This window comes from Zosterops lateralis (genome assembly GCF_965231275.1).
Source record: "Zosterops lateralis genome assembly, chromosome: 2".
Taxonomy (NCBI): Eukaryota; Metazoa; Chordata; class Aves; order Passeriformes; family Zosteropidae; genus Zosterops; species Zosterops lateralis.
Genome location: NC_139763.1, coordinates 102,133,603 through 102,160,510, shown reverse-complemented (window position 1 = coordinate 102,160,510; position 26,908 = coordinate 102,133,603). Strand labels below are relative to the sequence as shown.

General features: G+C 43.1%; 2 protein-coding genes across 2 annotated transcripts in view; one reads left to right on the top strand and one right to left on the bottom strand.

Annotated features, from left to right (window-relative positions):
• The window catches only part of URB1 (URB1 ribosome biogenesis homolog), a 39,489-nt gene extending 31,426 nt beyond the window's left edge, over positions 1-8,063 (bottom strand). The window contains exons 1-6 of the mRNA XM_083855397.1: positions 6,920-8,063; positions 6,554-6,693; positions 5,229-5,380; positions 3,594-3,726; positions 1,584-1,680; positions 584-669 (exon numbers count right to left, since the gene is read on the bottom strand). Coding sequence (XP_083711523.1) covers positions 584-669; positions 1,584-1,680; positions 3,594-3,726; positions 5,229-5,380; positions 6,554-6,693; positions 6,920-7,058 — 747 coding nt within the window. The 5' untranslated portion in view covers positions 7,059-8,063. The remainder of the gene's footprint in view (positions 1-583; positions 670-1,583; positions 1,681-3,593; positions 3,727-5,228; positions 5,381-6,553; positions 6,694-6,919) is intronic.
• Positions 8,064-16,245: 8,182 nt separating this feature from the next.
• The window catches only part of EVA1C (eva-1 homolog C), a gene marked incomplete at its 5' end in the record, with an annotated part of 32,207 nt that continues 21,544 nt past the window's right edge, over positions 16,246-26,908 (top strand). The window contains one exon of the mRNA XM_083885134.1: positions 16,246-16,372. Within this exon, the coding sequence (XP_083741260.1) occupies positions 16,246-16,372 (127 nt within the window). The remainder of the gene's footprint in view (positions 16,373-26,908) is intronic.

Below are 26,908 nucleotides of genomic sequence, written 5' to 3'. Positions count from 1 at the left end.
TTCCAAGGAGTTTTATTTTATATTCAAATGGTAGCTTTTTCTACTCCTCTTTTTCATGTTATTGCAATAGCAAAATGAAAGAACGTTTTTGGCTTTAATTGGTCAGTTGAGAAAAGCCCAAGTCTGAGGCACGCTCTCATGGCTACATTCTAAATTTGAACCTATTTTTTGCAACATTGCTACAGTAGTTCAGAACAGATATAAAAAACCCCACAGATACTGGAGCTAAAAACATTTTTAAAGAAATAAAATACATCTCAGGTGCAACTGCTCTACAAGCAACAAGTGCATCCCAGGGAATAGGCAGGACCATGCCCAGAAGGTGAAAGAGCACAGGAAAGGCATCTACCACTAAATCAACTTTCACACCTTTCAGCAATTCCTGCTTCTCTGTTTTCAATCCTGAGACAGCAATATAGCCAAGCTACCAACCTCCAACACATATTATCAGTCACAGACACTGCAGCAGCACACTGCCAGCAGCCCTAAGAACTGAACACTGCGAGAAATCACTGCAGAACTGTTTCCAGCAGTGAGGAAAATAGAAAACATGAGACAACACAGTTTCAAGGGTGCATCATACCTTAGTTGTCAGTGTGGAAAGTAAAAGATTGACAGTAGAAACTCTGTCTTCCTTTATTTCAGAGCGAAGAATATCTGGAATGAAATCTAAGAGGACATTTCAAATGTTAAGTCAAAATAATTAACACTGCTACAGCATCTGTCAACTTTAAATACATGCTGGGCCCTGAAATGCCATACTTAAAATTCATACTCTTCCCATTGAAAAACTTGTAATTGTTTCACCAAGTGATTCTCATATGTTTGGAGATTCCATCTCCAACCACACGTATCATCTTTTGGCTCAGCTGTGCACCCCAAAGTTAAACAACTTCAGTTTATAGAGAACTCAGGGCTCTTACAGGGGAATGAAAGCCAGCTGTACTGACTGGGCCGAGGTGTGCAATCCCCAGCCTGAAAGAACTGAACAACTGCCAGCACCTAAAGAAAATCAGCAGCCCTGGAGTAGCAGGAGCAAGAGAAGTAAATAACTGCAGCCAGTTCTCAGTCACCTGCCATAGGAGAAATGGCCTGCTGCCAGCTAATGGTTTAAGGACCTTTTTTTAAGCAATATTTCTACATCCCTCCTGAATTCTCTCATAACTTTACCAAGGGTCACAATTCACAGAGCAGAAAGGCAACTGAAGTACACACTTTTCAAGTGAAAATTAATGCAATATATCCACTGTTACTGTCTTATGAGCAAGGCTGGAAGCGAAGAATTTTTTTTATGTTTATTGACTCTAAGACCTCAAAGTTTTATATTAGATTTACTTTTTTAAAAATCTGTGTCACCAAAGACTTTCATTTTTGCAATGTTTTAGTGGTTAATGTATTGTTCTCAAGCAGAAGAGGCCTATTTAATACATTACCAAAGAAGTTTAAAGCTTTTCAGGTAATAAGATGAAAAAAAAATATTTTTGCTTCTTATTAGTGCTCTCTACCTGGTTCGCATTTTTAATTAGGTCATGTAAATGCCTGTGACTTAAAAAACAAAAACCCAACAAGCAATTATGAAGTACCTTTTAATTCCAGCACCTGTGCCAAGATTGCATTGTCACCAGCAATGAGAAAGGAGAGAGCAAACTGAATATAGGCCATGCGGACATCTGTTCTCCCCTGGAAACATAAACATGTAAATATAAAATAAAAAAATGTTGTTAGCACACAGGTTGTACCCAACTGCAGAATCAATACTGCAACTGCTGATCATCCGTAGAAGTGTCACAAATGGGTAAATGAAACAACTTCTATAAACATGTTCCATGCAGCCACGGGCACACATTTACATACAATACATCCACAGTGTACCAGCTAAAAAACTTCTTGCATTAAAAAGATCACTTTTACATAAAAAGGAAAATGTGCTAGTTCATGTGCTTTTCAATTCTCAAGATATGAGACTAGGTCACAGATTTAAAGGAAAAGGAAACATTAACAGCGGTTTCATGCCAAACCCTGCATCACTGAACTTCCTCACCTGTGCACTGCTTGGTCAGTTGACAAAAATGCCCATAAAAAGGGGCAAATATAAAGCTACCAACTCAGGCACAGCGGAAGCAGCCAAACCTTCACCTGTAACAGCACCATAGGATATGAACAATGAATGGTTTGAGTTGGAAAGGATCTTAAGGATCACCTCATTCCACCTCCTGCCACAGTCAAGAGACAGCTTCCACTATCCCAGGTTGCTCCAAGCCCTGCCCAACCTGACCTTGGACACTTCCAGGGACAGGGCAGTGACAGCTTCTCTGGGCACCTTGTGCTGGACAGTGTCTCATCACCCTCACAACCAAGAATCTCCTCCCAATATCTTATGTAAATACACCCTGTTTCAAATAAAAAGTCACCCCTCATCCTATCACTACACTCCCTGAGAGAGTCCCGCCATGATTTACAATTTTTTTTAAACCTGCCGTGCAAAATTAATCTGCATGTAAAGAAGATTCTGAGTAGGCAAAAGATAAGGCAGCAGAGACTCATGAAAGGGCTGAAAGAAGAAATAAGGAGAAACAAACAAGATTTTGCTGGAAGCTTTGGGTGTGGTATTTTTGTGTTAAAAACTCACCTCTGATAGCCACCTGTGACATAATTTCATTGAAAGCTGTACAAGATTAAGACCTTTTGGATGCTTGTTTCCTTGTACCTTACCCAAGTACTTAAGCAGCTTGTGGTCAAAAGACTACACCCAAGCATTTAAAATTAAGGGTGGAGGTACTCCTGCAGACAATTCCTGCAGTGAGGTCAAAATTTGCGGAATCTGATAATTCTGGAACTATAAAAGGTGGTTCCAGAGAAAAAGGGATGTGTTTGATTTTTTGCCATCCACTTGATTGCTTAATAAAGAAAATGTCTGAATTTTCACCTCGGATGGCACGAACCTAACACAAACTTACACAATCACTCTGCAAGTAATCTTTAAAATCCAGAAACAATATGTCAAAATTGCAAACAATACTGGATTTATTTTACACTTGCATTTGGAATGACACATAAATATTCTTGTTCTAGTTTGGGTCAATTCTGACTATTTTTAGCAAACAGAGAGCGAACAAGAGATAGTTTCTTCTGGAAAAAAAGGAGTGACTTCTTCTCCTCACTCACATATTCTTCTTAAGGATTTCCAGCTAGAGATTATTTAGAACTCTTTTTTATGTTTTCAAACACAATTACCCTGTATTAGTACTGAGCAATATCCCTTCTCCAACTTCCATTTATTTCCGTGGCACCAAACTGCAAAAAGACTGATTAGTTTTCAGGAGTTTACTATCACTTTCACTGTTTTAGAAGGGCAGTTCACAGAAACTGTACATTTATATTTCTCCATAGCTTGTTGGCAACACATAAGGCATTTCCATGTGTCCAGTTAGGCACAATCAAGGATTTCAGCCTGACACAGGACAGGAAGGGAGAGTTAAGTTCTTGCAGATGAAAATACAGCAAACATTGGCAACAGCTTTGTTCTAAATAGTTAGCTAAAAATGTTGGTGGAGCCATGGCATAGCTCCATTGCATGCAGCACCTTAATTTACCTTCTTACATCTTTTTTTCAACAGTCCACGCAGGTATTTGTTATTGAAATCGAAATGACTGTATACATCCCTTGCTGAATCCGGGCCCTGAGCCACCATTGCTGACAGCAGTGTAAGGCACCCTTGGCTCACCCTAAAAAAACAAAGCAAAGGTAAAACCTGCAGGTTATTTCCAGGATGATGGTTATACAAATCACCAAACGAACAGATTAAAACTTAAGGAGAAAATAGAAGGGAAGTTAAATAATCAAAGTAATTATTTTAGGCAGTAATAACAGCAGCTGGGAAAGAAAGGTGAGGGAAGAAGGGAGAAGGAAATGCCTTTTTCTATTCTTCCCCAAAATTAAGCCATAGGTGAGGCTGGATATTCTCTTTATAAAGTAGTTTAAAAGAGAGAAAGTACCAAAATTAACAACTCTAAGATGACCTGTTCATGGCAGTGGGGCTGGACTAGACAAGCCTCAATTATTCTATGATTCTATGAACTCCTAAATTCAGAGGTCTGCCATTTATTTCAACAGGAATACATCAGGGCACTGCAGACCTCCATCATCTGAACAGCCACTACCATGAACAGATTTGTAATCTGTCCATCATGCTCCTGTCATGGACAATCTGTAAAAAGCCACATGGTTCAAGCAGAGATCCCATCTAGATATGCAATAAAGAAAATCCCTCTGCACATCAAAGTGGTTGCACAGAAAATGCAGAACATCTCCCACCAGAAATCTGCAGCCTCTTCTGTGCAGGTTCTAGAAGGATTTCTCCAGAACCTGCAATCTTTAAACATTTCATCAGAAGTGCACATCTTGCATAGCCTCAAAATTTGTTTCCAGTACACATATTTGAGAGTCTCTGTCCAGTTAAAATGCCTGCTGCAATAAGATCAACTGCACAGTTCAGGAAGCACAGCTGTGTCTATGAACTGGGAAAGCAGAGAAAAGATTTTCCAGTTCTGCTCAAAGACTGAAAGATGAGTCATTTGCCTTGGACAAGTCAATTTCAGTCTGTTTTCTTCCCAGCTTTCTTCTTCCTCCCAGGTTTGTACTGAAATGTCTCTGGCATTTGCAACTTCTTTCCCCTATCCACATGAGCATGAAAAATTATTTGGTGTGGACTAGATAACACAGTTATTGAACAACCTAAAACAACCTCAGATTTAAGAGACTGAAAAAACTACAGAAGAAAAGCCAGTCTGAAAGAGAAAAAATCCATTATAAACATGGAAACCTGACTCAAAAAAATACAGGGAAACAAAGCACTCAAGAGCAGCTCTTTTTGCTGTCACAGGAAGACTGCCCAGCCCTGTTCCACACAGTACATTTCACCCCACAAATCAAGCAGCATTAAAATAAGAGGACTCAAGGTACCACCCATGTTAGCTCTCAGTAGGGCAGGCCCAATTGATGAAAACTACACTTTCAGGAAAGTATCCCACAAAACTGGATTGTATAATGTATGAGAGCTTCCACTTTGCAAAGACTTCCACAGGCAATTATTTTATGACAAGTGGAAAAGGACTATTAAATAAAGGTGGATTATTAGCAATAACTCAAGATGAATTTTGCAATGTCTAGTACAGTCCCTCCAGATCAATTGACAGAGATTCTCCACCAGAGCACCAAGAAGACTTACCTGTGATTTTCAGAATACAAAGCAGCATAGACCAGTCTCATATAGGAATGAATCAACTTTTTGACAATGTTCATTCCCACAACAGAAAAATGTGAGAGGTCACTGGCTGTCCTCAGTAAAATGGCTTCTAGAGCTTGAAAGACTAACAGCATCTGCAGGATAAAAAAGTATGTTAATATTTGACAAGATCAGGTAAGACTTGAAATTATTAGCTGAGCAAACACTAATAACCACCATTAATAAAGAGTAACCCCACTCCAAAAGGAAAGCTTCCACACATAAAAGTGACATTAACTTCTAGATTCTCTCCCAAATTAATGCTTCCTCATTGAAAGGATCACTTTGGAAAACATGTAGTTTCAAGGAATCAGTGCTTCAAGAGACGATTGCTCCTAAGTGGACAAATCAAGCTGTTAAGGTTCTTTAAATGTTATCAAAAGACCTTTTAGGAAATAAGGGAATCAACAGAAGTAGTTAAGAAAGCAAAACAAAAGTAGTCTAGTGAAAGTAAATGTTTTTAGGTATCTCCCTGATACATCAACAGTTCTAGGAAACCGCTAGTAAAGTTGACCTCATTTTTCTTATTTTAGCTGGATACAATTTATCCTCATTAAAATATGACAAATGAACACAGAGTTTATTAATTTTTGGCTGTGAATGCTGGTGCAGCATTGCTAACTACTTACAGCATAGTACCATATTGTGTGGCCTTTTAACCATCACTTGCTGTTCTTTGCCTTCCAGTATCATTTTTATCTGTGTCGTGTTCAGTGACAGCCTTTCCCCAATATCCCATTGCTAACAGGGGCTGGTGTTTGTAATGGGCACAGCCCAGTGCTGTATGGTTTCTGGATTCTTCTGCAGGGAATTAATTGCAAGACCAAAACAGCCCCAATGTTTTTCTCCAGCGCATTTTTTTTTTGTCATCTGTATGTCACTGTATGTCATTAAATCCAGGAACATCTATGAACTGAAAAGAGCATCTCCCACTCAGCAGGCGCTTCTGTCACTGCTACTTCCAGAAAAAAAAACAAACCAAAACCATATTCAATTATCAGAGTTATCTACACCACCAAGCATTCATTCACAGAACCACATAACATCTTGAGCTGGACCCACAAGGATCGTCCAGTCCTGCTCCTGGTCCTGCACAGACACCCCAACAAACCCCACGCCTGACAGCGCTGTCCAAACCCTCCTGGAGTTCTGGCAGCTTTGGCCGCTGTGACCATTTTCTGGCAACCTTTCGTTGCTCCTTCTCCAGGGTGGGATTGTTTGGACTGTAGCTGCCAGTCTCTGAAATACAACCCCCACGTCCAACTTACTTCATTTTCAGGCTTCCTTTCCCCATCGAGAAGCTTGAATATCTCAGCACACTCCATGGAAATCTTCACGTATCCCTCCACCACATCGTACACTTGGGGGGATGGCAGCGTCTTGGCCACGGACACGAAGGTCTCCAGCCCTGCAAAGCCACAGCTTTGTCACCCGGGGCACCAGCGCCGGGCCGGGCCCGTGTGAGCCACCAGCACCAGCATCGGGGACACCCACCCCCGCCAGGGCCCGGGAGAGCCGCCTCAGCCCGGGAGAGCCCCCTCGGCCCGGGACAGCCGCCTCAGCCCGGGAGAGCCGCCTCAGCCCGGGAGAGCCGCCTCAGCCCGGAGCGCCCTCCCCGCCCGCGGAGCCCTCACCGCTGGCGGCGTTGGCGGGGTCCCGCAGCAGCGCTTTGAAGCGGGCGCCATTGAACTCCTCGTCCCGCGGGCCGCAGGCGCGCTTGGCCGCGGGCTCCCCGCTCCGCTGTCCAGGCTCCCCGCTCCGCTTCCCGGCCATGCCCGATCCCGAACCGGCACAGCTCCGCCCCGGAACCGTCGCTGCTCCCGCAGGAAGGGGCGGGCGGAGGGGGAGCGGCCCGGGGACATCACGGGGGGGTGGCGCTCCTGCGGTCCCGCCCCGGCCTAGCGGGGGGCTTTTCCCAGCGACCGGTGCTCAGGTGGGCGAAAAGAGTTAAAAATAGTTATCATGGAATGGTTTGGAAGGGACCGTAACGATCATCTCGTTCCACCATCCATTCCCACCCCTGCCGTGGGCAGGACACCGTCCACTATCCCAGGGTGCTTCACCTCCCGTCCAGCCTGGCCTTGGACACTGCCAGGGATCCAGGGGCAGCCACAGCTTCCCTGGGCACCTGTGCCAGGGCCTGCCCACCCTCACAGCCACTTCCCAATATCCCATCTGCAGCAGCCTCTCATCCATCGCAGCAAGAGTCGTTCAAGGAGGGATGGAAAAAGCCTTATTCCAATAAACTGTTACATATGGAATGCCAACAGTCGAAACAGCAGTGGAAGATAAAGGAGATTATTTCAGTAAGAAAAAAATGAAAATAAAGATCTTCCCAAATCCAAACAGGATTTTTTTTTTTCATATGTCCAAGTAATAAATGCAGCATTAGTGTCTTCCTGGGCTTTTTCAAATTTTTTCAAACTTTTTTTTTTTTTCCCAGAACACGGAACAAAAAAAACCCAAAAAAAACCCCCAAAAAACCCCCAAAACAAACAAACAAGCAAACAAACACAACAACAACAACAACAACAAAAAAAAAAAACCAAAAAAACTCCAACCCAAACAAAACAAAACAAAACAAGAAAACAAACAAACAAACAAACAAAAACCCAAAACCAAACAAACAAAAAAACCCCACAACAACAAAACAAAAAAACACCCCACCCTGATCCAGAAGAGGGCAACATTCACAGCCATTCTAAGACTTAGGATGAGCAAATGTTTTCACAGTGATGGAAGATACTGCAATGTTTAAAGAACAGAAAGTAGAAGAAAATAAAAGAAGGTGAAGTTAGAAGACAGAAAAGGGTAAAATAAAAGGAGCACATGAGACTGGGGGGGGAAAGGAAAATATGAATTGCTAGACACTAGGTACAAGGGCTTTTTACAAGTAATTTATGAGAACAAAACTAAAAGCATCTTACTGCTGCAAGTGACATCATGCTCCAAGCTCTGATAATAATTCCTATTTCTAGGAATACTTAAATTTAACTCACTACATTCCAACTATTTTTCTGTCTGTTTAGATGGCAGTTCCATCTGGATCTAATCTAATTCACCTTAGTATAGCAAATTCTATGCAAAGGTACAGACTTCTCAGTTCCTCCTTAAAATATTTTTGGGGGTGATTATGGGAGTCTTTTGTTTCAGCCATAAGTTTTCTTGAAACTTAAATTTATGCAGGTATCCAAATACATTTGCAATTCCAGAAATTGGTAGGCACATAATATGGAAAGTAAATAACATTCTCAAGAGGAAGTTGCTCTGTTGTTGAGGAGGTGAAAAGAAAAGCTAGAGCTAGCAGAACTAGGAAAAAATATTTGATTTAACACTGTTTTAAAAGGCTTGAAGTACCCATACTGAGATCTTCAAGGTAAAAGTCCTGGTTACCAGACTTACAAGCCTGATAGTTATCATCACACCATATTTCATGGTTCTAGTATTTTTAAAGTACTGCAGAATGCTACTGAAAATTATTTTTATTTCAACCTGAAGTTCAATTATTCTCTCCCCTCACTGCCTGTGTAGCTGTTAGAGGCTTCCAGGAGGCTGGGGAAGCAGACTGCTGGTTTTATTTCCAGCCAGGTCACTTCCATGTTCTGCTGGAGTGCACTTTGAAGCCTGTGTCCTTTTCTTTCTCTATTATATCTGACAACTTTCCTCCCCCAAGTCTGTTTTTTGGCAAGCAGCATTTATGGAGGGCCAGTTGAAGACCTCAGGCTCAGAAAAAATTCATCTTCTCTTTTGTGCCTATGTGTGCAACAGATGGGAGCAGCAAATGAGTCAAGTAGTAACTTCTGAGCTGCCCAGTTTTTCAGTAAATCAAAATATTCGTCTGTGATTCTTGCCAGATGAACTTATCATCATATCCAAGTTACACACCGCCCCTCTGGCATTTTCAAGTCTGAAAAACAATTCCTGGTCCCTTGCATGAACCTCAGCTCTGTGCCTTGTTCAAGGAACAGTTTTAGATACAGGGCTAATTGAGCTAAGCGACCCTTTCCTGCCTCAGTTACGACCTCTGAGGCCTTTACTGTCCTGAACAGTATGTAAACAGCCAAGCCTCAGCACGGCAGTCCTGCCTAACTTGCCTTTGCCTCTCAAACCTGAACCTTTTTCTTTGCTGTGGGATCCTTACTCATGCAATCCTGAAGACAAAAATCTGATTTGGCAGATGAGACCATTTCTGACACAAAAGCTTCACCAAGGTTTCTCTTCTTTCTTTAATTTCAGCCTTAAACACTCCTGTCCTTCTCAGGCAGCTCCTATCTCCAGCCTTTAGCCATAGGTACTTGCTGTTCTATAGCTAACATTGCCACCCCTCAAGATTAAGTCTCTTGATATGCATTTACATCACTCCCTAACCATGTCCTCATCACCCTTCCCAAACTCAGCCTGATCTCCAGGCCTACAACCTCTCCCTACAGATGAGAGACTGTCTCTGAGCAGGACTGCTGACAGACCTTTGCATGAGCCCAGCTATACAGCCCACGCTAATCCCAGCCCAAACCTGTCCTTTAGACCCACTGGTGTTCGGATACCCCAGTTACAGTTACAGTAACCTCTGTGGTGGTTTCACTTCAAGGCCATCTGCGAGTTGCAATCTCCCACCCTACACTACTTTGGTAAGAAATGCATTAATGTCTTAAAATAAGTTTTTCATTTTATGTATAAATTAAGTAGCAATTATAGAAAGCATTCAGAGGGAATACATTTATTCCAAAATCACATCTTTAAAACTGTAGTTCTCAATGTTCGCTCTTAGTTTACACAGTTATTACACAGAAAAGTTTCCTTCAGTTTTTCCCAAAATTTAAAGTGTGATATAGAGTTCTTTGTCAAATCTTCCTGCTTTCCAGCCTTTGACACCCTGAGGCATGGGATCACAGAAGGAGAGAGGGCGGATGCTGCCCAGAGATGGGCTATCAGGACCACCTCCTCAGCACAGCCTCCTAAGAAGGGAATGTTCCCAACACTATCACTTCTTTGTCATCACATGCCCAAATGCCCTGTGCCCTGTACCTCCATGATCCTTGCTTGCATCAGCCCTGTGCTAGCTCACACACTTGGAGACACAATTATTGCAGAGCTTGAATTCCAGAAGTTTGGCATCGAGGAGTCGAGGTGATGTGCAAGGTCAGTGTATGGACCCAGGAGATGAGTGGGCTGGCAAGGCTGAACTAAAACCACAACTTTTTTTACTCTAGCTGCTGTAAAACAAAATCATCTCTCCTCCTCTTCTTCCTCCTCTTCCAATCCCATAGTTATTTCAGCTGGAGTGCAAGGAGTGCATTTTAAGCCTGACTAATGGCAATTTATCTTCCTCCCATGAGGAATATTAGAGCCTGTTGATATGGAAGGATCTGCCGACAAGGCATTATGAGCATCAGGGGTTTGAGTCAGAGCATGATGTGACTCTGGAACTGGGTTGCATGCCCAGGTGCTGAAGATGGGTGGAAAGATCAGAAAAGAAGGGAAGAGGACAGAAAAGTGTCAATGAGCAGGCTGTGCAGAGCTAGAGGAGGCATATGCTGAAAGCACCTCTGAGTATCTACTGCAATTCTCGGGTATTTCTGTGTACTGGAACCCTTCTCACCTTATACACATAGAATAATCTTGAAGCATCATCCAGTCTGAGTTTGACATAGTCACTGAGTCACAGAATTTACCAGGGAGCCCTTATAGTCCTGATGGGAAAAGCAGGCACTTACAAACACTGCAATATCATTTTAAAATTTTGTTATATGCTTATAATTTCACAGTGCTCAGGTCAAATTAGCCTGAGGTCTGGATCTCAAATCTATTAACTCTCACTGATAAGATATTGATATGCTGTTTTCTGAAACACTACCAGTTTTCCATGCCTGTGCATACCTAACTTGAGAGACCTTGAAGCCTGATTTTTTCAAGACTCCTGTAAAAGCCACAGTGTTTTCAGTGTTTTGACATTGATTCTGTGGCTTTAAAAAGCTTCAGTCTTGAATTTCAAGTACATAGTCATTAGTAATTTTGGAAAATCTTATCTTAAATACTTACTAAAGGGGAACAGTGACATGACAACAACCCATCAAAGGCAGGCTCATAAAGCCATAATAAAGAACTTCCACAAAGAGGTTGATTTCCAAGACTGTGGTCAGCCCAGTAACTCTGTCCTAATGTCCTTCCTAACTGAGAGGCAAGACATACAATGTGTGTCTTTCCCAGTGTGTCTTTGAAGCATCATGTCAGGAAGTGACATGGGACAACTTGGGTGCTTTGAGAGGGTGAGAACAACAAAGCCAGGACCTTTTCCTTGGTGCATTTGTTCTGCCTCCACCTTAGGTCATGTTTTCTCTTGTTTCCAGCAGTAAGCTCTCTAAGATGGGACATGCCTCTTACTTCATGTCTATACAAGTGCCAGGTGCACTGCTATAAAAAATAATCTGTGTACAGGAGAAGTGCCAGCAAGACTGGCAGTATTCAGGGGGGTGAGGAGTGGGGATATTCTGCTGTGTCTGGTGAGGAAATGGAGTGAGGTTTCATTCCAAATGAAACGTGAGGAGATTGCCTTCACAAACTTCATGGATCACATCTTCTGTCTTGTGAAGCAGTCAGGGTCTCTATGGTGTTATGACTAGTTTGGCCAAGGAGCAGCTCATGATCACAAAACTCAAAACTTACTTAGCTGAGTTTGCTCTTTCTGAAGCAAGTCAAAAAAAATAGCAGAAAACAGCAAATAATTCTCCTCCTTCTAAACCTGCTGGGTGGAGTACTTCACTCAGTATTCATTCAAATTTCTGTTTATACACACAAGAATGTTTCCTAACTCTGGCTCACAGAATTGGTCCTCTCAAGTTCAAATTACAGCACACTTGACAGTCTTAGATCTTATTATCCATAGCACCTTGTGAGAACTTAAGAGTATCCAAAACACATTCAGAATTAGAAAAAACTATGGAACAGGCTTTTCTACAACTATTTTCAGATTGTATCCATAGAAAGAGAAGTTGGATTGGGAAAAATGTGCTCCGTTATTTTAAATAATCACTATTTAATGATTACTGTAAAGTATGTGCTTTGTTTTAAGTGGCTTGACGCTCATTTCCATAGAAACAGAGAGAGGATAGCAACCCACTTGTTTGAACTGTCCCACAGATTCTGTCTGTGTCAGAATGCAGGAATATAAAGCTTTAAAAAATGTGGGAAAAGCCTGGGGTTTTGCTCTTAATTTTTTGTTTTGTTTTGTTTTGTTTTGTTTTGTTTTGTTTTGTTTTTTTGTTTTAATCCTCAAAAGCCAAAAAGAACATTAGGGAACTTCTTGGAAACTATATTCTGGGAGAGTAAAATGAAAATGACAAATATCAGCTCTTAAAAAATTACAGGGGAAAAAGCAGGAAGAAAAAGCAGTAGGATGGGCAGAAGTGTACATACACACAGATGTGTGTGTGGGTGAAAAAGTATTTTTGAGATATTTTGCTGACAATTCTTGTTATTGTACATTAGATCTAGTGATTTTTTTTCACTAACAGAAAAATTTAGGCTAACTGAACTATTTTATTTCACATTATTTTTTTCACATTCACTTTCTTTTATTTCACATTGTTTACTTCTTAACTGACACACTAATTCTATTGGAATTTCCATACACTAAGCAGTGATATGAATTGGCAGTTTGGCTGAAGTTCAGGCGAAAATGAATAACATGGAGAAAAAGAAATTAAGTGCTTGGATTTTGGCTTTGCTTTTGCAAAGCTTCCATGTAACAACACAATTCCTTCATTTCTGGCACTGTGAAATGATTTCTCCCAAGTTCAAAAGAGAGAAACTCTATGAAGCAGATGTGATATCTCTCCTGGATTCTAACTTCTGGACTTTCAAGTGATTTTTTTTCTTTGGGGAAAAAATGAATCTAATTCCTGTTGCTCATGAGGAAAGGACAAGGCTGAGATTCTGTAATTCTACATTCTGAACATGTCTGGATTAGTTATGTTGTCTTCCAGCAACCGAATATTGCCAGCCTGTAGGAGCTGCTTCAAGGCTGCTGCAAAGAGGTGCATTCTGCACATCGTGATAAACACTTTCTCCCTTCCTGCCTTTGTGTTTTACACTACTGTCTCCAAGTTTACTATTTAAGCACTACCCTTTTTATATTTTAGGTTACTTGGTTTTAAGTAAATGTTGAATAGCAAAGTAGTCCCCATTCAAAGGGAAAAGAAAAAAAAGAGTGTATATATATATATAAATCAATCAATCAATCAATCAATCAATGCCATTCTACTGAAAGCATGTCTTCAGTTCTTGTCAGCCACAGTGTCCATAAGTTTTCCTTCTCCATAGGAAGGCTTCCCTTGAAGACAGATGTCTACAAGCAAGAGCACCCAGCTGCCTCTTGTGCCGTCCTTCAACCCTCCCTGCTTCACCTCCCTGGAGGTTACCTACATTTCAAACCTCTCCCAGTTCAGTCATTCCACTTGGAAACTGTCTTTGCCTTTGGGTTGTACTTGCACAGTGCCAAAAGCATACCAGGCTCATTCCTGCAGCTTGGGATGGTCTTTTGCTTACAGCACTACCAGGCTAGAAAAAGCTATGTTATCTCACTGGGAAGAGAAAATTCACAAGTGCTTATCAGGCAACAGCCCTGGCAGTCTTGCTGATTCAAAGCCTTTCAAGCACAAGTATGGGATATATCCAAGTTATTTTTGATGCTTTCTATATTCTTCTGCATTGATTGTGTACTTGTCACAGGTCCATTTTCTACTCAGTCTCTCACAACAGACTGAGTGGTCATTATTGACATCTATGTTCCAGGGATTAATGAGCAGATGTGAGAGAAAGAGGTGAAACATTTCCTGTTAGAGTTGTAGCAGGTGGGCTGATATGAGATATCTCTCAGTTGGCTGTATAGGGAGTGCAGGTTTGGCATCCTGAAGCCACAGATGGTCTGACTGCACTCACCTGAAGTTATGGCAGATACATAATTATGGCAGCCAGGAAGTTGGAATAGACTGGTAAGTTCACCCTAATCATCTAAACACCTTTCTAGAGGATTTAAGTATGGCCACCAAATGCTTTCTTTGTAAAAATCTGTGCTACTTGTTCCGCAGCATTCATTTCTGCCTTTGGTGGGACTGGCCTGAGACAGCAAGTGCAAGAAAAATTGTCAGATTGAATGATCAGGTAAGGCAAGGTCAAGAGGAAAAAGGAGAGTAGGGGGAGACTATCACAAGTCTCCTTCCAGTTCCCCAGCTGGAAGGCAGAGGGTAACTGGCTGAGTTCAAAGACAAACACTGTCCTTATCTGAAGCAGGGGTTTCACCTGCAGAGCTACTGTTTTTTCTCCCCATCTGTGTTTGCAGTTGCAGATGTTTCAGAGCGATTTTATACCGTTATTTCGGAATCTTTGATCCCATTTATCTGAGTTCAGTGACACTTGATGGAACGTTCCTGACCTCAGACAGGTTCATGTGACACCTGTTTTGCTCTTATCTGCCCAAGACTAAGGAAGCATAGTCTGATATATGTGATACCCAGTTGTTTTTCTGGGTGTGAAGAGGGGCAGGGTGAGGAACAAAAGTGGATTCAGATTCAAAACATGAAGACCGAGTTGGTCAAAGTTCTGTGTAACCTCTGAAAAGAAGTGCCTAACTTTGGAATTCAAATCTGGATGCATTCCAACTTCAGTTGGAACAAGAGGAGAGAAATAGAATTATCACAATTAGTTTGGTTCCATCATCTTTCACCTACTCACTCGTGGGTTTTTTGGTTTTTCTTCAGGAGAAAGATCAGTGTGAACATGCATGGCAGGATGTAAACAGTTGGATATTCATGTTTACCCATTTTATATCCCAGCACAGCCCGAGGGAAAAAGATGCTTTCATTCCCCATTTCCAGTGTTGGTTCTAAGCTCTCTTTCCTGAGGACACCTCTTACAGGAACTGGGAAATTAGTGTCCTGATTTATTCCCTTGAGTCCCTCATACCTTAAAATAAGCACCAAATTATATTTGAAGGTAATTTAGCAGGTGGTAATGACAACTTGTTTGAACTTCTCACCGGTTCACTTTCCTGTATCACGAAAGATTTCAGGGAACACTCAAAGTAACTTCAAGACGTTTCCCCATTTTGCAGTGAAAGTTTTAAGCCAAGCCTACGCACTTCAAATTCAACACCCCCTGGAGCCGTAACGCTGCGGGGATGCGGTGAGGTGATGTCCTGCACCGTCCGTGTGAGGAAACAGAGAGGAAGAGTCAGTGCTGTCACTGAAATCCCTCATCCAGAGACCCTGCCAGGCGCGGGTGCCAGCTGAGTCCCCTCGGAGAGCCGTGAGCCGAGGTGTGAGGGCAGGAGTGGGGCAGCAGACTGGGCAGGGTCTGGTACGAGGGCCGAGGGCGTCTGGAGCAGGCAAAGCAGGAAGCTGGGCTGCGGGGGACAGGGAGGGATGGGGAGCGCCTTCCACCTGTCTCGGGGAAAACACAAGCGGGGAGATGTGGTCACGAGTCGCGGTGTGTTTAAGTCCGTGACGGTCCTCCAACCACTGCCAAGCAGGAATGGGGGGGGGAGACGGTGAGCTGGAGCCTCTCGAGCAGGAGGGAGGCGCGAACCGCTCGGGGAGGGGTGGGGAGAGCCGGGGAGGGCGGGCGAGGTGCAGCCGGGTCTGAGTCAGCCCGGCCGCGCGATGTGCGCGGAGGGCAGTGCCCGGCACGGCGCCGCCGGGAACCCGCGTCCCTTCCCGTCCCTTCCCGTCCCTTCCCCGCCGCCCCCGCGCCCCGAGCGCCCGGCCCGGCTGGACCCGCTCCCGCCGGCAGGGCTGCTCCGCCCTCGCCCTCCTTCTCCCCCCGTCCTCCTCCTCCTCCTCCTCCGCCCGCGCGGGGCAGGGGCAGCCCCGAGGGCGCCGGGGGGGCCGCGCCGCCAGCCGGGACCGGCTGCACCATGTGAAGCGGCGGGGCTGCCCCCCCGCCCCGAGCCGCCCTCTCCCGCACCATGAGGGACGGGGATGCGGGGCAGCACCCACGCCGCGCGCAGGTAGAGCCCGGGCGGCTCCTCCGCCTCCTGTCCTGCGTGGTCCTGCTCTGCGGGGCGGAGGTCGCGGCTCTCGCCGACTTCTCAGGTACGGGGCGGGCACCGAGCGGCGGGCTCCGGGCGCGGGGGGCTGCGGGGCCGCGGGCAGGGTCTGGCGGGGGCTGTCATCCCCCCGCAGCGCTCCGGGGGACCCGCCACGTCCAGGCAGCGGCTGCGGGCTCCCGGCGGAGCGCCGAGCGGAGCCGCGCACTCCCCGGAGCGCTCCCTGTTCCCTAACCCCTCTGCGGGGCCGGGTCCCGGGCCTGCACCCCCCGGAGAGCGGGTCCGAGGTGCCCTGAAGAAGGCAGGGAGTAGGAGAGGGTTAAGGGCTTCCAGAAGGGCCGGGTGGGAAGGGACACGAGGAGCTGAGCTGTCGCTGCGCGGTGGGAACGCTGGGCGTGGATCGGCCAGGGCCTGACCAAAAGTGCGTGGAAGTCCCTGGAAAGGTTCCCACTTTCTCCTGGAGACTTGGAGTCGGGCCCTGAGGGAGCGAACAAGTGCTGCACTTCTCTCTGCTGGGAGGGAAACCTCGTAGCGCCGGGATGAGGGGAGTCCCTGCCCGGGCAGCCGAGGAACCAGCTGTCGCCCAGAAATCACAGACGTGATCCCTGGGAAGGTGCTGCATCACTGCAAAGTGAAGTGAGCGCAGGAACTGGGAAAATATCATTGTTTCCATCAAGATTAGGAAGCATTCTCTATTCTTTGTTTGTGAAAACTGTAATGTTGTACCTTTTCTAGTGCTCCAGGACATCCCACTGCTGTTAGGAAGTTATTTAGAAGAGCTGTTTCTATGTGTCACAGCAAGCACAGCATATTCCTGGCAGCTGGAAGCTTAAGGAACTGCCTCTAGGGCAGAAAGCAAACCTTACCCGTATTGAACACAGCAGAACTTCCCAAAAGCCAGTCAAGTGCACTGGAACAAAGTTAATATATAATTAATAGCCAAAATATGTTGTTATGCATTTTAATATTGTTCGTGTTGATACAGTTCAAAATGCTGCTCATGGTTCTGTAGAAACTGTTTCCTCAGTAACAGAAAAATACAGTTTGTAATTTTAAAAATTGTGTCTGACTCCAGAAGCCTGAAAATTTCTAAGCAAGTAGCCACAAAATATAAAGACCAGAATTATATGCTTGGATAAGCTACATTTCTCATATTAAATTCCTTTCACATGTAAAAAGTTTTTAAAGCTTGCTGTCTCATTCTTTGGTTTTTTTGCTTAACTGCTGGTTTGGGATGTTAGTTTTGGAATCACATGGTGGTTCTCCACAATAACATAAAACAAATGTTCAAATTGTCCCTTTCAACTAGCCATTGAGTTAAAAATTATCCCTTTATGTAGGAAAGTTCCTCTCACAAAAGTCTGCTCATTTTTCAAATGATGTTATTTAGATAAGGTTATCCAAGATTAATTTCAGAAGTAGAGCTGTCTTCAGTATTCATTGTGCACTGAGCTTTCCAAATAGGTAGAATGACCAAAGAAAAAAGTTATCTCACCACAGAGATCAGTATTTAACATGACATGCAGAGGTTTTAGTAAATAGGATGTAGAAAAGGACAGCAGATTCCAGAATTCCTACCAGACGAAGTTCCTACCAGGGAAGTTCCTACCAGGGAAGTTCCCAGGCCTGAAAAAATTCTGCTCACATTTTACTTTTAACTTGGAGATCTAATCCAGAATGACAGGAAAGACTAAAATGTTACTCTAACCTTTAAAAAAAATGCATCCAGAGCACAGGGAGGAGTTTTTAGCTGCTTCAAAAACGTGCTGTGGACCAGGAGTTGCCAGAGGTGAGACGGCACCCTGCAATGCCATCCTCAGGCTGTTTAACACTGTTAAAGAATTACAAGCTCCATAACAGCAACTCAATTTTCCTAAACTCTGCTGAATATACATGGCCACAAACCTGGCCTGTTTAAAGTGCCTTACAGCTGCCAAATGCAGTGATGCCTCTACCCCAACAGCCCAAACTCTTTTCCTCTCTCCTCTTCTCCCCACCATTCTGACAGCTTTCCAGAGTTCCTTCCTAGACTGCTGCCAGGTTCCAACACCTGCCTGTATAATCTCTGTGGTTCCCTTAATGCAAGTGTTAAATTGTGCCAGCAGTTCCACCCTGCCCAGAGCCCATTTGTTCATCACCAGACCCCAGTGTTTGCTTGTAAGAACCCAAAAATGCTCCCTCATGGGATCTATTTGATGTTCTGCAAAAGGGAGCAGGGAGGAGCATATAGCAAAGAGTTATTATTACTGTTTATAAGTTTGACTTGTATTTGTGGTCTATATCCTTTCTACTACCTAGAGCTGCAGGTTCTTGCTCTCATCTGTCTAGCTTTTAACTATGAGAAAAAAAAAATCTTGGTGTATTTGGTTTGTTTTTTTGTTTTAAGAGGGACATTTCTTCACTCTGCTGTAACCTTTTGTGGATTGGTATTTTCTAGGGAAGAAAAATGTTCTGAAGTAAGACACCAACAGCAGTTCAAAATTCAACTCTATGAGAAGAACTCAATAGTTTCTCTTATTAGAAGTAATGTTGACACAATGAAATCCGCATAATCTATGTTTCTCTAGCAGCTTGAAGGAACAAACAAGAAATTTAAAGATTGGACTTGATCTTGCAGGTCTTTTTCAACCTTAATGAATCTATATTTATTATGAAAGTGGAGGTGTGCTCTAAGGTCTGCAGTCTGCAGTCCTATGTGTGATTAATTTTTCAAAGTGGAATCAAACTAGTCATGCCCAAATTTAAACTGAAAGCTGAAGATTTGGAAAAAGATATTTAATCCACAGTCCTTTCCTTAGACCTTGATGAATGTGATTCTACAGCTACAGAATTTTCTTCCCCTCATGCCTGTTCTTCAAAACACACCTCTCAACTAAAATATTTCTTTATTAGTGGTCACTAGTAACTTTCACATTTTGGATCAGATCCCATTCCAGGGGGCTGCTGTGAATTTTGCTGGTTCTCCAGTCTCTGGGCTCCCAGGACACTGTCAGAAGAGCCATTTTTCAGGACATCAGGGCCTCATGACAGCCATTTCCTCACAACTCCTCTATGTTCAAGGGCTGGTTCCCAAAACAGGCAAAACAAGGAGCTGACAAAACCAGACAACTTCCTTCTAATATTTCACACTGTAGGTGTCCTGGTGCTATAGAAAGCCCAGCTGCTGAGGGAGAGCTGGCCTGGCTGGGGATGGTAGCATTTTGTGGGTACCTTCCCAACAGCAAGGATCATTGCTCTTCATCTCCTCTCATCCCCTTGCTCTCCATGCTGGCAGTGAGAAAAGGCCTCGGCTTTCCATCCTCTCCCTACTCCTTCTCCCATCTTTTCCATGACTTGAGAATTTTCTGTGCCTTAATTTCCCACAGCTGACAAAGTGAACTGACCCCTTGTCCATCTGGGAACAAACTCCTTCTCTCTGGCAACACTGAGGAACACCCATTCACCCCTTTTTTATGCTCCTTCCTTCATGTTCTCCTTGCTGCTCTGAGCTCAGGCATGACCTGGCCTCCTTGGCTCACTCACCAGTCAGTCTCCCTTTCTTTACCTGAGTCCCAGCCAGGTTTTCTGGGCAGCTTTTAAGAAATGTGGCTGTAACTGAAGATCAAAAATGAAGTAATTGTGATTGCATAACTGGGGTGAGGAATGACTTTCTGGATGTGAAAACAGAAAGCAGCTGCTGCTTAGGGGTAGAGCCTTTTAATCTCTGTCCATTTTTGTCAAGTTTTCTGTCTTTTCTTCCAAAACAGTTCAGAAAGAACTGAGCATCACTTTAACTCCGCAGACTTGGTCTCCTGACCCAACCACAGAAAGAAGTGGACCTAATGAAAAAGCAAACCAGTTCACCCAAGAAATATAATCTGCTCCTGTGACCTTTCAGCATTAAAAGTTTCCATTAAGTTCTGTGGCATTCACCCATCCCAGATTCCCCCAGGTAAAAGGAAAGCAAACAAATGCTTTGAGCAAATGCTTTGTTTGTAGTAATGTGGCAGGATCAATCACTACCAACCACAATGATGCAGAGGTTTTTTTGTAGGCCTTGTGTTGGTCAGATAAAATCCTATATAAATTTTCTTGAGTCAGTTCTGTTGACTCACTGTGGCAATTGCAGCATGTCCTTCAACCAGGATATTTAAAGAAGTGCTAGAAGGAGTGATGCAATGATGCATCTTCTCAATACTGCCTTGTAAAAGTCAGGTGTTCATTGCATTATTCAAAGAAAAACATTTCATTTTAGAAATGTGTTTCATTTCAGTAATGTGTGAGTTAAATCTCAAAGTCTGGTTTAAAGTTTCTCCGAGTGAAGTGGGCTTTGGTCTGGGATTTGTTCTGTGGAATAAAGAAGTATGTGTCAAAACTGAGATTTTTAGTTTAGATCATGGTGCTGAGACTCCAGGTTTTGTTTCAGGCTTGTCCCTGCAGTTCTTTTTGCCTTTCTGAGGAAGTGTAATTTATGAAACCACATTTTAAATCTGCTAATATTTTTTGCTAAATCCACTGATGAGATTTAGTTATCCTTGTTAGAGACATAAAAGCTTTGGTCCTGTCAAGTTGTAACACATTTTTGAGGCCTTTAGAGTAAGCCAGGTCTTCATCCCCAAGAAGGGATGCTGCCCCAAAAGCTCTCCTGAAATGAATTAAGGGGCAGTGTGATGCTCTTGCCCCTATAGATGCTGGAGAATTCAGACAGGAGACACAAAATTTGAGTTTCTGAGCTCCACCACTCATGTTTGAATCTCTCAGATTCTCCCAACTTTGGGGCAGGAAGTTTGGGGCAGAACTCTCTCTGTTCTCCCTGGGCAGATTGCTGGCACCTGACACACCATACGCTATTTTTATTCAAAATAAATAGCAGGGATTAGCTCCCCCCTGCCTTCCTGTCCCATCTGCTGCTGCTATCTTCCCCAGTAAGACAGAGCTTCCAGTCTCAGCTTTATTAAAGAAAGGGACTACAGACTTGTTCCAGATAAATACTCAGCTTTTGTTGGAAATGTCCCCAGACAGAGAAGGCACTGTCTGAGCAGTCACCACTTAGCAGAATTCTGTCATCTGCCAGCCATAATCTACAATTAAAATTGAAATATTTTGATATATATTACCCAACACAGGGAAAATAGTGTCTTAAGCGAGCTGAAGAGAAGGAGGCGTGGTTGCGCCTTATTTGTTCAACATTGGTGAGTCATTTAATCTGAATTTCTAGGCATTTTAAGAGTTTTGATTCAAAGGTCTATTGTGTGGCTTCTGGCAACAAATTAAATACCAGTGAGGTTTGGCTCTTAATTTAGAATTAATTTTAAAACATCACTCACTATATAAGACCTAATTGAAAGCCTATGGTCACTGGAAGGATTCCCAAGGATTTTACTGGGGTTTGGATGAGGGTCTCAACCCACAAAAATGTTTCTTTTTCTTCATTGTATTTAATCTTGGATGAGAAAACAAGTTATTCTTTCAGAATAATTTTGCAGTTCTTTGACTTTTCATTTCTTCAGGCTAGAATTGAATTGAAGACAAAGAAATGTGTTTGTAAAGAAAATCATCGAGTGCTGAGAGTGAAGTGGGGGGTGTATTTTTGCTTTTCTAGTTTGGACTTACTGTTCTATAAACCATCAGAGCACTGCAGATCTGTGAGCTGCCAGATTTCTGATTTTTTCTGATTTTCTGTTTTCTTTCTGAATGTCAAATATAAGTGGGGATACAAAAAAATACAGAGCCTGAGTCAGAGGTTCTGTTTGCAAAATAAAACCTGTGCTTTGTTTTCTGAGCTGGCAATGAACAGCCCTGTGGCTCTCTTGGGGAACATGAACACGGAGGTTCATGATCACGAATCCGAGTTTTCAGACATTTTCCTCTAGTTCCTGAAGTTCTCCTACTTGCAGTCTTTGGGAATATTACAAGTTTTTTGGGCATAAAGAGTCTCTCATTCTGGCTCCAGAAACAGTTGCTGCCCACAGAGCCTTTCTATTGTGACTTCTTGTTAATAGCACTAGAAGAGACTACTCTGTCTCCAGTTAAAAGGAGGATTTTTGGCAAGGACAGAAAAGAGCTGTAAAGTCTCCCTTAACTCATGCCTCTTGTCAGCTTCTTTAGATGGAATGGAGAAAATCTTTTTCTACTGGAGTAGTTCCATATTAGGTCCCAGGACAAGTGTTTGCCCTTCTGGCTTCATGGAACAGCTGAGAGAAGTATACCTGATTGTAGGGTGGAGTTTACTACAGGCCCAAGATTTTGGGGATCAAGAACAGTTTGCCTCTTCCTGACACAAGAAGGAAATAAAACCAGAAAACAAGTGAGAAAAACAGGACTGCATAGGGATCTCCCCAATTTCCTCAGAAAGACATTGGGATACAGTCAACCAGGCACCACTCCTAGGAGACAACACAAGGGAAAGTGAAAGTGTAGATCTGAAAGACAGAGAACACCACATACTGTGGGAGTATGTGAGAAACAGAATAGGCATGTGGTAAGTGCAGGATTCATGGGCTTTCCCACTCTGCAGAAATGTAACTCACTTAACTGCAAGTCTGAGCTGACTGGCACAGAAAGGAAGAGGTTGTGTGGCTCCTGGAGAAACTGGGACCAAAACGTTACAGGTCTGTTCTTTTTTCATATGGCTTGGCTTTTGTTTTTCTAGGAAGAGCTCATGGCTTGGCTTCTTGTGTATGCTGCTGCTCTGTGAATAAATCCTGTTTAAACTGGAGTGTGAATGACATTTTGCACTGAATTATCTGCTGGTTACCTAGCCTTTTCTCCGGCTTAAGTGGAACCAAGCTCTTGCTTAATTTGACCCTCAGATTTAACACACAGTGGGAATTAGATTCAGTAAGATGATTATGATTCATGCTACAATCCATGAGGGGGAAAAAATGAAGACAACCTCCTTAGGAAAGCACACATGTGGATAAAACAGTTCATGGAAAACCTGACTGATATCTCAACCACTGCTTTGATTGCCATACTATCCCAAAAGCATCCTCACTACTAACTTAAGTATTTTCTTCTTGCAGACTTAATCCTTCATCTGTCACTAAGACCAGTAGAAACATTGCTCCACTGGCATCAGGCTGATGCTCTCCAGGATAACCATCCTGTCTCTCCAGCTGCCAATTCACTTGCAGCATTAGTCATTGAGACTGAATTCAAAGTGGCAGCTCAGGATTCAATTTCCATGAAACTTGCAGGAACTTTATTTCTTCGAGCCCTGCACCCCTCAGGTTTGAAACTGGCCATTAAGCTTAAAAGGTGTTGAGTTGAATAAGGGAATGGCAGGTGGACCGAGGTCAGGATCTCATAAGCTTCATCTCCTTTAGAAATGGGCACCTGAAAACTCTCAAGGACAGATTCTAAGAAAAGCAACAGCTTTGAGTGCTCTGACACCAAAGTAGGCATTTGTAAATGGAACGGGGTTTTGCAGTCACTGTCTTATTAATGAAACTAGATTACCCCTATTTTTTCCAAGTAAACATCTATCCTTGCTTAAAAAAGGATTTAGATAATACAAAAAATAGAGTGATTATATGAAAAACATTTTCATTGCACAGAAACCCAATTTTTCATGCCATCTCTGCAGTACAGAGTGAAAGGTTGAAGTTGGTAAGATGGTAGTCACTAGCAAAGAGAGCAAGAGTTGAGAGAAACAGTGGGAAATGGCACACTGAAAAAAACAAATCATGGAGGGAAATTAAATCAGATTGGTGACTATGCAAGAAGGCACATATTAAGGAATTACAGATTTTTAGGTGCATCTGCTGAGTAAAGCTGTTGTGCTAATTTCTGAATAGCAAGAAGAATAACCAATGCTTCTGTCTAAGTGTATGTCTTACTGATTAAAGACTGTGACATGGAATATGGCTAGAATGAGTCTAACAGGACGTTTACAAGGCACTTAGATAAAAAAGAATAAAATCATGAAGCAAGAAACATAGTGTCATGAATTTTAGAAACAGTCTCTTTCCTGGGTAACATTTTGCCCTCCTCAATTACTAATCCTGGAAAAGAGCTGCCACAGGTAGAATATGCAGACAGCCAGGTGAAAGGGAATGCCCAAGAGGCAGATCTTTGTCCCCGTGGACAGAGTAACCCTAGCACAGCATGATCGGTGGCATAGCTACCTCAAGACCAGCAGAGGGTTTGGCAGATGGGATTGGGGCTGAAACTCAGGAGTTAATTTCTTCTCAATGATTCCATCACACACCAATGGAGAAAATACTGCTGGAGAAGTACTGCATCTGGATCCCAAACACCAATCAATACCAGAGTTGTGCTTCTAATGCTGTTTGTAGTAGAGTTTATTAACTATTCTGTTATCACTGCATGAAATCTCTTCCTTCAAACTCACCAATCTGGCTTGTGTATTTTTAATGGGTGTTGGCACAATTCTTCACAGAACTGTGGGAGCTGATGGAGATTTACCGGATGGATTAGCCTCCTGGGACTTCCACAACAATATGTGTGCTATTTCGATCTATTTTGATCTAAAATAGATTGGTATGTCTTTAAAATGAGCTAGCAAATTTCTGTGCTAATTAAACTAAATTGAGCAACACACAGGAACTGATGTTACTAAATCTGTGTATGAGGGCCCAGTTCTGAGAACCTTCATAGCTTGTGCACTACTCAGCCTCAGCCTCTAAAAATACTGCATTGCAAAGCTTCTTTCTTACCCAGAAGACATTACCTGAGCCAATGCTGAGATTGCTTTGTGGTGGGCATTGGGCTCACAACCTGAAATGCTCTTCTCCTTGATCCTTGCATCTGGGGAATTCATGCCAGGGCAGAGAAGCTGGACTGAACACAACATACACAAAACTTTCTAAGTTTACAGATTTTTAGTGTTTTTAAGTGAAAAAAAAAAAAAAATCTGGATTTCCATACCTTCAGGTCCACTGCTATCCTTATTGTTGCTATGCCAGGAGAAAGTGGCTAAGTATGAGAAGCTTAATAATTCTTTTTCACACAAAGAAGTATCTTTATTTATTTTCCTATGCTAGTTATTTTTGTCAGTCATTTTAAAAATAATTTATCAGTCCTCCTTTTCAGAAAAAAATGATCAGTAAGGCTCAAAGCTTTGTTCAGCTGCTCAGCCTCAGTGTTTTCTGTGGTTCTCTGGTGCTACGTCTTTTTAGCTGAAGTTCTTTGTCAGCACAGTGGATGCTGTGACTAATTTGGCTAATTTGGGAAGAAAGGATTACGCTTGGATTCTGTACTGGTGTTTTGAGTCTCAGTAAAAGATTACAATGAATGAGTAGTCTGGGTTAGACAGACAGTTGGGTGGGATGATACCTTCTGGCCTCCAAATCAATGGGATCTTTTTGTTCCTGTGTGCTTTAGGCTTAACTTGTTGAGCGAGTCTCTAACGTCTCGTACATGATTCCAGATGCAGAGCAACCCATACATTGCTTATGAATGCGTGTCCTGGATAAATGGGAAAGTGTCTAGTGGGGCTTTCACACAGAGGTGTAGTGATGTTATTGGGACACTGCAGTATTGCCAGGCTTTTCCTAATTTAGACAATTCTCATGATAGTTAACTTTTTCGGTATAGTTTCATATTGTTTTAAAGAGTAACATTTATTATTTCTGAAAAAAAAGAGGAACTTTATAGTCCTCCTCATTTCAGAATGACATTTGGAAGTGTAACTGCTGCAGCTGAACACCATCACCCCCTCCATTACCCAACCCAGAAAATAATGAAAAAACCTCAATATTAAGTTTAAAACATTAAGTCATCTAAGGTTTTTTTTATAGGGCCTGGTTATGATTCTCTTTGCTCAGGGTAAGAAACCCCAAAACTCTGATTGCCCAGCCCATGTGCACATAAAGCCATGACCCCACTCCATCCATGCTGGTTGTGCTCCAGCCTTCCCTCTGCCCTGCTCTTCAGGGAGAGGGAAATCTCCTTGGCTATCTAGGAGCCTAGTGAAGACTTCCCTGACATGCAAGGGACCAGGACCTGGAGGCCTGCTGTAGTCCAGGAACAGCCTCTAGCTCCCATATTTATATAGTAAAACAAAAGTGTTCCCCAAATTCACAGCTAACAGATACTGATGAAATAAACACAAAAAGAGAAGACAGGAATCTGCCCAGGAAGAGTTCAGCCCTCACAATGCCCTCACTCCTGATCTCTACAGCTGTAATTACCGGTAGAGATCACACCTGATTTCCCCCCAACTTTACACTGTTGTTTGGTTGAATTTGCTCTAGTCACTACACAATATAAGAATACTCACTGTCTCAAGAAGGTGAAGGTTCTACCAGGGTGACTACAAGCCACATTACCCAGGATGGGAGAGAAGCAGCAGCTGCTGAGAAAGCTGCTGAGTGCAGGGCAGGCAGTGCCCTGCTACAAGGAGAGGGCCAGCATGAGGACAGGAAAGAACCTGGAGTTTTTCAGAGACAAGTAAGAGGAAATCATGACTTTTGGAGTGGGAGTCCCTCCTCAGCATGGGCTGTGAGCTGCAAGCAAAGGACTGACTGTTCCGCGTATATCTGTGTGTGCAGTAATTGAAATGCAGGTTTATGTGGTCTGCCTTGTGAGATGAGCAATTTAAATACTATGTCACCTCTCCTCTTATCAGAGAACATTA